The following is a 12,440-nucleotide window of genomic DNA, read 5'->3' as shown; positions in this document are numbered from 1 at the left end:
ACCATCTTCGCAGAGTGTTCTCTCCAACCTGGGACCTCCGTTGCATCTTCAACAGGCCCTTCCATTGTAGCAGGCTGGCAATTTCTAGGTGGTACCGGGTGGGACAGGCACAGTGGGCTCCCTGGTTATACGTCCACTGCACATCTCCTTCCATGTCTGTAGCTTCTTGGGTCCAAAGAGACGTAGGATACCAACCACGAGGATAGAAAAACACTTGGAAAGCTCTCCGCCAAAGCCAGCCAAGGTCCTGCAGGCAGAGAAGGCAAAGCCATATTCAGAATGTGTCAACTCCAGTCTCCCAAGTGTGGGATGATTTTCCAGTCATGGTATTTCCAAGTTCCTGACCAACCAGCCACGCCCTTTACCGTTTATATTCTCGGTTTGGGGCCACTTCTCCCCACGCCCCCCACGCAGTAAGTGACCAGATGTGTTGCCCAAAAGCACCTATTGGGACCATTTCCCCTCATCACTGTCGTCTGGGGCCACCCCGGCTGCAGAGCCACAGCTGTCCAATTGTGGCTCGCACCCACAGAACCAGGCTGGAGTTTCTTCCTTCTCTCTAAGCTGACCATCAGGGACCCTTCATGCACACAGAGGGGCACACTTAGGGAGAAGATCTGGTGTGAAGTTCGTGGAAGCTGTGGGGCCCTGGGCCACCTGCTCGTCCCTCAGGCCCTACGTCTGCATGGTGCTGGCGGTGTCCCTGGTGTCTTACGATGGGTTGCAGCAGGGCCTGCTCAAACTCAGGATTTTGAGGGGCTAACAGAACCGCTCAAGACAGGCTGTTCTGGCCATGTCGTCGCTTCACGTCCCGAGGTCGGGGGCTCCGTGTCTCCCAGGAACCTTGTATAAAAACTCCATTACACACAGCCTTGCATTGTAATTCTGCTCCTGGAGCTCAGCACACAGCAGCTCGTTTTCTCACCAATACCTTTAGCACCATGAGGCCTTCGAGTTAGTATTGACCCCGTGGCTGTGAGTCCGCTGGCCCCCGGCTGCACCTGTTCCGGAATCTGCCCAGAGCCGGCACGCTAACGCGTCGCTCAGGCGCTAGGTCGAGCGGTATTCCTAAGTCTGGAATACGCTGCTTCCGGGTCCCAAGAGGCCTACCAGTCATTGTGCTCCACTAAGAAGAGTAGCGAGAGGTGGGAGGCACAGTCCGTTGTCCTGTAATTTGGAGGGAATGGAACAGCATGCCCCAGACCTCTGGATCCCTAAAAACTTCCCTGATGGGGTCGGTCCACATCAATCTGCTCTAACAAACATTACGTGGGACATGGCAGCCGCCATGACGTAGGGCAACAACTCTGCTGGGTCTGCTGTGGTCTTCGGTGTGGTTTTTGTAGAGGCCAGAGGGGCAAATAAAATGGGGATGTTCGAGGAACCACTATCCCCGAACCCTTCAGGTTTCTAAGGAAAGCATCCGTCAGGGCTGTCCCCACCTTACCACGAGATACTTACTCTGGCTGCTGGGAGGGGGCAGCTTAGCTTTTCTCACTGTACCAGCCCTTTCCGCAGGCCCCATGTTAGAATACAGCCAGCCTACAAGTACATCCATTCCAGTTACATACTCAACACGTACGGATGGAACACCTGGGCAAGTCGCGGACCCCGTGGACTCCCTGAGTTAGGCCTGGACCTGGACTCTCTATTCCCCCCAGCTCTAACGGAGGGACCATGTTGACCCTTCGAATATCAGCATCAGGCTGAATCCTGTGTCCAAAGTTCTTCACAGTGTGTGTCCCCAAGTGTATGGCTACTTGAGTAAATGGCCCCGGGTCCCTATGGGCAGTCATTACCATGGTTTTACAGGGTCCTTCCTCTACCTGATTTCTTTTAGTCGGTGGGTTCCAGGTCCAGAACCTGAACAAGAGGTGGTGAGTTTTTGTTGAGGGGGCTGCCATTGATCATTGCTTGTAGAAGCATTCACCACTGATGTGCTCGTAGAAACCGAGCGATATTTGTTGACTGTTCACCATTCCTAGGAATGCTGTGTTCTATTAACTACCTCTATAGTTCTGTGGGGGTCAAACCACCCAGCTGCCGCTCGGATCTTGCTGCTCGTTATGGTAATTTTATCCACCTGTTTCTGATCATGGCGCACTATCAGCTGACCTCTTATTTTATTACCTATTTTGCTCACAGCTCTGTGTGGCCAATTCCAATAATAGCATCTCGCACCGTCAGCCCTGGCCTCCAGAGGACAGCCACCCCTGAGCTTCGCAATGATGCTGCAACCCTTTTGTGCAGTACTTACTGTGTCCCTTTGGTAAAGTGAGTATCCTGCAGGCTCACCCACAGAGCATACTCAGCTGGTGAGTTTTCTGCCCTTATACAGTATATCCAGTCTAGAATGCCCATGTCTCTAATCCTTTTGTTCCCTTCTTCCATCTGTTCTAGAATTTCTACTTTATTTAATGTGGGCCATCCCTTACTCCCCACTTCCCAGAGCCATCATGGGAGCAGGCAAAGATGACGTCTAGGTTTGAGGCTCAAGCAGCCGAAAGGATGGGGCTGCCATTAAAAGAAATGGGGAAGACAGCTGGTGGGACACATTTGAAGGAGTTGATTAGAGTTCAGTCTTGGACATGTCACGCGTAAATGGTTATTAGTTAAATGGAGATGTCAAGTAGGCAGTTGATGTATTAGTCTGGAGTCCAGGGGACAGACCTGGGCTGGAGAGACGGAGGGATGTCATCATCCTAGGGACGATAATGCAACTAAATGAGATCAGCAAGGAAATGGGTAGAGAGAACAGAAGAGATTCAAGGACTGAGCCGAGGACGCTCTCATGTTAACATGAGGAAGATGAGAAGAAACAAGCAAAAGGAACGGAGGCAGTAACCAGTGAGCTTGGAGCAGGGGAAGCATGGTGTCCTGGAAAGTCAAGGAAGAAAATGTCTCAGGAAGGAGGGAGGGATCTATGGTTTCCAACGCCACTGGGGTGGGTTTGATGGAGCATGAAGGGAAGGAATTGGAGATGGCAGATATAGACAACTCTTCTCCAAGAGATTTTTGCTTATTTGTTTTGTGGTGGGACACAGTGGATTCAAGATGGGAGAAATAACATATCTGTACACAGTTGGGAAAGAGCCAATGGAGAGGGGAAAGTTGATGTTCAGGAGGGGAGGACTGCTGAGCAAAGACCTTGAGTGGGTGAGGAAGGATGGGGTCTGGGGCCTGAATACGAGGGTGACTTCGGAAAAAAGTTCAGAGGGCCAGCAGCTCACTGTAGGTGCGGGAAAGGAGGCAAAGCATATGGGGAGAGGTGCTTTGCGGGTTCTTACCACTGCTTCAGTGTCCCACGCTGAGTGAGGATCAGGAAGAAGTGTTTGAGGTTTGAGACGAGAGGTTTCTAGGCCTGGGACGAGCTCCCACTGGAAGTTTGCAGTCACGACTTTAAAGTGAGACCAGTAGCCAGGCTGTGTTCTCTCTAGACACACAGCTGCAGGGGGTGTGGGGCCTCGGGTCGGCAACCAGCCGAGCAAGTGCGAAGACTTAGGAGTGGGCCAGGGAGCTGAGCAGGGCCAGGGACCGCGATCTCACGTTAGTGCTGCTTATCCTAGAATCTACAAACATCACACGGGGTTTGTAAGGGTCGTGGCGATCATGGCTGAGTCACAGTCGCGGTAGAGGGCTGGAGCCATGTGCTTCTGTTGTCACAGGGATGGCGAAGGAATGGAGTCCCCAGACTCTCCAGTGAGGCCCAGTACGGTCACCCATCCCGTTCCTCCGAGAGGATTCCTGTCCCTCTTCTGCCACATGGCCCCAACACAGCAGATCCTGTCACTGAGATCACCTCCCTCTGTGTGCCATGAATTTCACCAAGAGAGCCTAGTAGAAGGTTCGCTGCCACTATTTCGAATCTTGTTGGTAGTGGTATATTTGCCTGTTGTTTCTAGACAACACATGCTCTCATTTTATCTACCCACCCGTGTGTTTTGTGAGTGGACCAACATGGTTGTTAAGTTTATAAACTTTGATGCCGGGCCGACAACATTTCAAATCCTGGCTTTGCAAGTAGCAGTTCCTTCCAATGGGGTTCTGCTGTGGTCAGTGTGAAGAAAGACCCTCTTCCTGCCAGACTGCTTCTTACCCACCTGGACTGGAAACTTTGGGTTTGGGTGTTAGGATTCAGAAAGGTGTCTTAGGTAAGTATGGACCACCCTAAAGGATACCTAGTGTGGGAGGCAGAGACTGCGGTAAATCGCTCTGGGTGCATCAGCACGACATCAACCCTCCCGCGCGTTCCTATCTAAAGCTGAAACGTTTCCATCTAAAGCTGAAACGTTTCCCAAAGCCGCCGTGTCCAAACAGCAGCAAACAAACACAAAACGGACCGTTTTAAGGCATCAATAGAGTGGCTGTGTCCCTTCTGGAGTGGACGTGCAATCGTTGCTTCTGACATTCAAACACCCTGCAGGAATTTGTTCACACTGTGAAAACCCTGCGCAGCTTAGAGACCTGGGGAATCATACGGCTGAAGGAAACAGATGGGGACACAATGCTGCCGAAGACTCTGACTCAGGGTAAGTCACTGTTGGGCTCCCCCTCGGATCTCAACACTCTGCCAGGCTCCGGGGTGGGAGGGAAGGGAACAGGAGCTCGTGCTTTCCAAAAGTGTATTTGTGAGGAAGAGGCTTCCGTTCCTGCATTATATGAGGGGCAATCTGTGTACACGCATAGATTCATATTCATCCTGGGGCTAAATAGATTTATTCATTTATATATATCCTGGGGCAGATACTTACGTATTTTAAAATGGGGGGGAGGTAAAAATGAGGGACTCTTGCCAATATTTTCTCACGCATCACTACTGCCCCAGGAGAAAATGTTACTCCCCTTTTACAGGTAAGAAAACCGAGGCTCACAGGTGTTAAATCACTTACGCAAGATCACTCAGCTCAAAAGCGAGAGTCTTGAAATCCGTGCCTTCCATTCCGAAGCCGAAGCCCCAGCCACCTCAGCAGACGTGCCGTGAATCACCCCAGGACGGTCCTGGGAGCAGGGGTGCACATGAATTCGCTCTTGGAACTGTGGCCTTTAGGTCACACATCAGGATGTCACACCTCCCAGCGTCTCAGGCGGGGCTTCCTCGTTGCCCATGTGGCCGAGTCCCCTTGCCCCGCTCTGCACGCAAGACCCATCTTCATCGGGGGATTCCTCATCAAGGTCACGTCTGCAGGGAAGATCTGCGTCAGCTGCTATCTTCAAGGGGCAAATCAACCCCATTAACGCCAGTTCCCGAGAGAGCCTGACTACACGGGGATAAAAGAAGCCGCAGGAGCTGACGGTGGTGGCTTTTTGGTCTTTTCCTTCTCTGCGGAGGGGGTGTAGCTGACATGCGGGTCCAGAGTCTATAACGGGCGTTTCCTCCCGAGACCATGAGCTGAAGTGTGGAAGGGGTCCCCAACGGAGCTGAGCGGGGATCAAGAGGTAAATCAGTCGGGCGTCTTCCTAAGAACCAACTTTTCCAGCCAGAAGATCACGCTGGGGAGCTCGGGCCCTCACGTTCATGCCCCAGGGTCACCTCGAGAGTGTGACGGGGGTCCAGGGGTGGAGTCGCCTCGCCTGCTCCTTGGTGATGGCTCGTCACGGGGGCAGAACTGGAGGGTAGCTCGGCTCAGCAGTGGAGTCTTGGCAGCCAGGCAGGCCTAGGTTCCCATTCCAGCTCTGTGCCCCCGGGCTCGTCCTCCACGACTCAGTTTCTCCGTTCATTCAGGGGGATCCTAGAACCCTCTTTTGCATAGTTCCTGTCGTTCTCCAATAAGATAACGTCGAAGGCCCTCTCCGGGGAGCCAGCACTAAATGGGCGGCAGCTGTGACCTTTGTGGTCAGTGTCAAGTCCCCAGTGTCTCCCCAGCTTGGCCCACGGCCCTTTCCTGTTCTTTTTTTTTTTTTAAATTTGTTTCTGTTATTATTATGTTCAATTAGCCAGCATATAGCTTCCTGTTCTTTAGAGGGTAAGCGCTCCGCGAAGAAAGCCCCGCACGTGTCAGTGATGTCAAACAGCTCTGGGAGCAGGGAGGGCTCCATGGGAGGAGCACCTGTTAGAGGGGAAGCAGCACGGGACGGGGCCCAGCTGTGCAACCTGGGGAGAGAGCCGTCACCTCTCTGGGCCTCTATTTCCCCAGCTTTTATCTAGAGGTCATCGTAACTGCCCTCGATTTTGAAGAACTATCTGCCTTGCGACAGGCGGGGCTGGGGGAGAGTGGGGGTGGGGGTGGGGTTGTAGGGAGGTCCGCCTGGGAATGTGGCAGCCCACGTGCCCTGCAGGCCATATGCTGTGCTGGACCCACGTCTGCCCCCTGAAGTCTGTTTACTGGTGCTTGTATTTTAGATTCATAGGTGCCCGTGAACCCAAATTCCTTGAGTCCTCTCAGTGCAAGGCCATGGCTCAGAAGAGCCCCACGGTCAAAGGCAATAACCTGCCCTACGGAGACCTGGCCTCGGAGGTGACCAGGCGCAGAGTCACCATGGCCACCAGGTACTTGAGAGCTCTCTGGTGCACTGGGTCGTGGGGGTGGGCGGGACAGTAAGTGCCGATCCCCACCAGACGCCCAAAACCGCAGAAAACACTGGTCTGCGTAAACGTGCTCAAACATGTTCATCCGTTGCTTCAAGGCAGATTTTAGGGATGAGAAACTGCTTTGTCACCCACGATGGGAAACAGATTTACGTGGTCTTTCAACAGGCGATGATAAGGGTGCTGGGATGGACTTCGGATCAGTGGCTCTTCACTTGGGGGGTGGGGATCTCTTGGGTCATTGGATGGAAGTGGTGGTGACCCTCCCGGTATAAAAGTGCATGACTTTGGGGACAGCCTGGACTCCCTGCAGCTTGTCCTCGTTCCCAACTAGGCCTCCTGCAGGCAGGAGCTTTCCCTCTCCTTCACCACTGCAGGCCTGGAGCCCAGTCCAGGGCCGGCCGGCCTTTGGAAGCGATGCTGACAGCGCATCCGGTCGGTCTGGTCCCGAGGAGAGGCTTTGCAGCAGGAGCACCTGTGGGCCAGGTCAGAGCTCTGAACCCCCACTGCCTGACGCCTTCCCTGATGGTGGGGTTAGCGGATAAAATACAGGGGCCCTGGTGCAATTTGAATTTTAAATAAACAACAAAAAGGTTTTATGGCCTAAGGACATCCGTGCAATGTTAGAGTAAAAAATCAGTTGTTGTTTATCCGAAATTCAAATTTCACTGGGCACCCTGTCTTTTGATTTGCTAACTCCGATGAGCCCATGATGGCCTCTGAGGAGTGCCCTGTCCTCTCTCTGGTCTGAGATCCTGAGACCTAGTCGGGGCCCAAGACCTCTGCTACAAAAAGGTGCAGAAAGAAACGATTAGGACTCCGATTTCTATGAAAACCGAGCTCAGCTAGAACTGGCGACCAGCTAGCTGCAGCTCCTTTGTTGTGTGTCCGTCAGGTGTCCAGTCCGAGGCTTTCCTGTGGGGGGATGGGAGCTACAAGCTGGAGGAAGTTGGGGGGGGCATGGCTTCTTCCCTCACTTGTGGCAAATGCCAATATGTTACAATTTACTTGTGTTGGTTAGTGGGTTTACAAGTTATGTTATCTGGTCTCAATGAATGGAACCCTCCAAAGAGACAAGCAGCCGAACGAAATTTCTGCCAAGAAACCTGGCTTGAAATCTTTTTAATAACGCAAATGTAAGTAAACAACAAAAATTGGCAGAGCGGACAATTTTGGTTTTCTTTGTAGGTACAGTATGAATGGAAGAGTTAATGGCTTTATTAACACTGATATGTAGTTGGCCAAAAAATAAAAATTATTGATTTGAAATACGGACCTCCATCCGGTATTACTCACAATATTTCTTGACCTTTGAGTTTGCGGGGATGTGTGACATTTGCGAATTGATTAAAAAAAAAAAAAACCTTAGATAAAATTTCTTACTATAGATATGGGGTGTTGCAAACCTTCACTGACAGGGGTACATGGCAAATTTGACAGCCCTGGTTGATCTCGTGAGAGTGGGCTGTGTCTCCGGGGGGCTGTGGTCGCTGCCCCAGCACCTGCTGAAAAAGGAAGAGCTTCCACACTCTGAAGCCTCCCCTAACCTCCCTCCCCGTCACCTCCTATCCCTCCAGCAAAGTTAGGGCTCAGCTCTGACTGGGACGTGTAGTGGTGAACTTGTGCTCAGGAGATCGGGGTTCTGCCTTTTACTAGCCTCGAGCGTGACCCGGGTCAATCACCTTCTCTCTCAGCCTGCTGGGCTGAGAAGCTTATCATGAGGTGTGGCTGAGAGTCTGCAGGTCAGAAGTTGGTAGCTCCAGGTTCCCGACTCTTCAAGCACTTGACAGGCTGGTCCTCTCCTTCTGAAGACAGGGTTAGCCCAGCCCTGAGGAGGACGGGAACACCCTGGTAGACCCCAGAGAACGGTAGGATAGCCTGCAGGCTTGAAGGAGTGCAGGGGTGATGTTAGGCAGAAAGGACAGGCAAAGTAAATGTAAGGCCAAATTGGCCAGCGGCGCCTGGGTGGCTCAGTCGGCTGAGCAACCGACTCTTGGTTTCAGCTCAGGTCATGATCTCAGGGTCATGAGATTGATCCCCGTGTTGGGCTTGGGATTCTCCCTCTCCTCACCCTCTGCCTCTCCAACCCCCAAATATATATGTATATATATAATTTTTTTTTTTTAAAGGCTGAACTGGCCAGAGAATGGCTGGAATGCCAACAGAACCTGGAAAGCGAGCCTGGGCTCAGCTGAAATTACAGAGCGCAGGCTGGTGGGTCTGGACCCACGGGGCCAGTGGAGGAGAGGAGATGGCAGAGCTCTGGGAAGAGCTGACTGGACAGGTGAAGCGTGAACAGAGCCCATCTCCCTTTCGCCAGCTGACAGTTCCATAAGCCTGGGTAGATGAGTCAGGAAGGATGTCCTTCAACATGCTGAGTGGTTCACTTTAGGTCCTGGGATCTGGGGCTTTCTTTTTCTTTTTTTTAAGAATCCTATGTGTATTTAAAAAACACTCACTGTGCCTTTCCTCCCAGAGAAGAGAGATTTACCAAGAAAAGTGATGAAGCCAGAGAGATTCCCTCCGCCCTGGATTTGGAGAAAGTCCCTGCAGAGCCCCCAGCCCCTCCTCCCTCGCCGGTCGAAGACAACAGCGTCTAATTGCACTTACAGCACTCCGGCGAAGTTGGGGGTGTCTTTGAAGACTGTCTTGGAACATCTTTGTTCTTTCTTTCCTGTTTTGCTTCTCTCACGATCATGGCTGAGCGGTGTTTATCCTCACTAACGCACTTAGAGCAATCTTTGGTTTTTTAAGTCAAATCTCTGACACACGTCCACATCTGATCTTTAATTTTGTCATTCTATAGATGTGGTCAATTGTATTTGAATTAAAAAAAAAAAGATGAGGCTTCAATATTTGTTATTAAATCAGGATGAATGAAAATCCAGGAATCTGTGACTTTAAAGATTTGAGCTCCAGAGAACCATGAGATACTTGGGTTTTCAAAACTCAGCCTGGGACACTACAGCTTTATGGCCTCGAGAGCTAGTTTAACTGAGCGGTATCCTCTCCGCCAGCGCCGGGCTGACTGTGTCCACGTTCGTGGACGGAATCTTCAAGGTGTGCTTCCAGGAGGCTTAAGTGCGTTTCTAACTCTGTAGCAGAAGAAGCCCAACCTGAAAAGCGCCAAGTGCAGAGTGGGAGAGAAGTCTGTTGCTCAGATCCCATGTTCGAGACTGCACTTCTAAGGACGTCTGGGGCGCTTCTGAGCAGTTTGAAGCCATCAAAATGTGATCACTCGGCTCAGGTCATGATCTCAGGGTCCTGGGATTGAGCCCCACGTCGGGCTCTCTGCTCAGCGGGGAGCCTGCTTCTCCTGCTCTCTCTCTCTGTCAAATTAATAAATAAAACCTTTAAAAAGAAAATTCTTTTAAAAATGTGATCATTCAAATCCACATACAGGAAATATCCTGAGGTGCTGTCTTTTATTTCATCCACTTCATAAGGTCCTTGTGGGTGTCCTCTCTCCAAGCCTGCCCTTAGAAATGTACTCTGGTCCCCCTACACGCATAGTGGACTGTGCCTTTGATCAGCTCAGCTTCCTTGCAGCAGCATGGGGCAGGGGTGGGGGGAGCATGCATGGAGTGACTGTCCTAGCCAGCTCGGCGTTGCACATCCTCACGACCTCCTCTTCGGTCAGATGACAAAACAAAACTACACTGTTCAGTAGGGTAGCCACCAGCCACATGTGGCTACTTAAATTTAAATTCATTAAAATTAGATACAATTCAGTTCCACAGTTCGCTAGCCACATTTCAAATACTCAGTAGCTTATGGGGCTAGTGGCCACCATATTGGATGTTGCAGATATGGAACATGACTGACATTACAGAAAGTTCTATTCGTGCTGGAACAGAGAGGTTAAGTGACTTGTCTAAGGTCAAACAGCATGTAAAGAATAGAATCCAGGAGGGCAAAAGCGAGAAAGACTAAGCCTTGTGGTATTTTATTTCCAGTTCTTTCTGTCTTTCTGTCTTTCTGTCTTTCTGTCTTTCTGTCTTTCTTTCAAGATTTTATTTTTAAGTAATCTCGACACCCAACGTGGTGCTCGAACTCACAACCATGAGATCAAGAGTTGCATGCTCCTCCAATGGAGCCAACCGGGTGCCCCCGCCCAAGCAACATTTAAATGTAGAAGTCAAGTGTGCAAATAAATATATGAATCTGGAGTTTCGGAGTAAGGTGTGGGCTGGAGGTATAAATTTGGGGGTTATCAACATAGATGCGGGATTCAGAGCTACGATGCTAGGTGAGACCATGAAAGGTAAAAAGGAGACCATTGAGCCCTGAAACACTTTAATCTTAAGAGATTGAGGCTAGGGATGCCTGGGTGGCTCAGTCGGTTAAACGTCTGCCTTTGGCTCAGATTGTGAACTCAGGGTCCTGGGATCGAGTCCCACATTGGGCTTCCTGCTCAGCAGAGAGTCTCCCCCCTCTGCCCTTCCCCTTGCTCATCCTCTCTCTTTCTCTCTCTCTCTTAAATAAATAAATACAATCTTAAAAAAACAGAGGTTGAGGGTATGTGATCGTGAGTTTTGTGTGTCAAATTGACTGGCCCCATGGGTGCCCAGGTGAAATGTTGTTTGTGGGTGTGATGTGAGGGTGTCTCCAGATGAGATTAGTCTTTGAATCCATGGACTCAGTAAAGTAGACTGCCCTCCCCAGTGTGGGGCCTGAATAGAGCAAAAAGCTGGAGGAAGGAGGAATTCGCCCCCTCTGCCTCCCTCTTGCCTGCTGGAGCCAGAACATGTGTCTTCCCTGCCCCTGCGCTGGGGTTTACGCTGTCAGCTCCCCCAGTTCTCAAGCCCTCGGACTTGGACTGAATTTCTTCACCAGACTCCTGGGTCTCCGGCTTGCAGAAGGCAGATCGTGGGACTTCTCAGCTTCCACCATTGGCATGAGCCAATTCCTCATACTACATCTCTTTTCATATCTATGTCTCCATCTCTTTCTGGTTCTGTTTCTCTGGAGAACCCTGACTAACGCAGGCTGAACGGAGGAAACAGCTCGAGAAACCAAAAGGAGCCATCAGTGATGTAGGGGGAGCCTCGGGTCCTGGAAGCTAAGTGCAGAAAGATCTCCTTCTTCCCTCCTTCGTTCCTCCTTTGTTCACTCTCTTCTTCCATCCCAAAGCCGGAGCTGATAGAGGGAAAGAACAGGAGCCGTGGGCTGGTCTGTGTGAGGATTCGCCTCACCAGTGTGTGAGCTGTGACAGCCTGTCTCCTCACCCAAAGCTGTCTCCTCATCTTCCACTTTTCACTCGAGCACCTGGCGGCTACAGGGGCTCAGAAGGGTGAATGAGCTCATGCATATTCCTACTTCTGGGTTTTCTAGTCTTTAAGAGTCTGCTATCATTGGGGTGCTGTGGTGCTATCCAGTTGGTACTGACTGAATGGTGTCCCCCCACCCCAAAATTCGTATGTCAAAGGTTTAACCACTAGTACCTCAGAAGGTGACCGTCTTTGGAGACAGGACCTTTAAAGAGGTAATTTCAGTAAAATTGGGTCACAAGGGGTGGGCTCTAATCCAATTTGACTGCTGTTCTTAAAAAAGGGAAAATTAGGGCACAAAGGCACATAGAAGAAGAACCTTGTGGAGATTCAGGGAGAAGACAGCCACCTCCAAGCCAGGAAGGGAGGCCTCAGAAGACACAACCCTGCCGACACCTCAATCTCAGACTTCCAGCCTCCAGAACTGTGAGAGAATAAATTTCCACTGTTTAGCCATTCCATCTGTGGCCCTTCGTTACGGTGGCCTGAGCAGACGCATACACCTGTGGAGAGACATCTCACCCAGTTCCTGCTCACGCTTGGCATGCGTAGCCTCTGTGAGGACTGACTCGGTGGGGAAGAAAAGTTATATTCTGGGTTTTGCTTTCCGAAGTATACTCTTTAGAACTCATGATAGAGAGACT

General features: G+C 51.0%; 1 protein-coding gene across 1 annotated transcript; it reads left to right on the top strand.

The window, feature by feature from the left end:
* Positions 1-5,317: 5,317 nt before the first annotated feature.
* Positions 5,318-9,947, top strand: MYOCOS (myocilin opposite strand). Its single transcript, XM_045814285.2, has 3 exons — positions 5,318-5,436; positions 6,341-6,487; positions 9,003-9,947. Exons 2-3 carry the CDS (start codon positions 6,393-6,395, stop codon positions 9,124-9,126), a joined length of 219 nt encoding a protein of 72 aa, XP_045670241.1. The 5' UTR covers positions 5,318-5,436; positions 6,341-6,392; the 3' UTR covers positions 9,127-9,947.
* Positions 9,948-12,440: the final 2,493 nt, after the last annotated feature.

This window comes from Ursus americanus, chromosome 2 (genome assembly GCF_024610735.1).
Source record: "Ursus americanus isolate L20-20 chromosome 2, mUrsAme1.1.p, whole genome shotgun sequence".
Lineage (NCBI taxonomy): Eukaryota > Metazoa > Chordata > Mammalia > Carnivora > Ursidae > Ursus > Ursus americanus.
Note: the sequence above shows the minus strand (reverse complement) of the source record. Positions and strands in the feature narration are given on the sequence as shown.

Bases quoted from the DNA above. Each gene is read 5' to 3' on its own strand.
- MYOCOS (XM_045814285.2), top strand. From the start codon at position 6,393: ATGGCTCAGAAGAGCCCCACGGTCAAAGGCAATAACCTGCCCTACGGA. The intron at 6,488-9,002 runs GTACTTGAGAGC...CTTTCCTCCCAG, and splicing joins AGAGTCACCATGGCCACCAG to AGAAGAGAGATTTACCAAGA.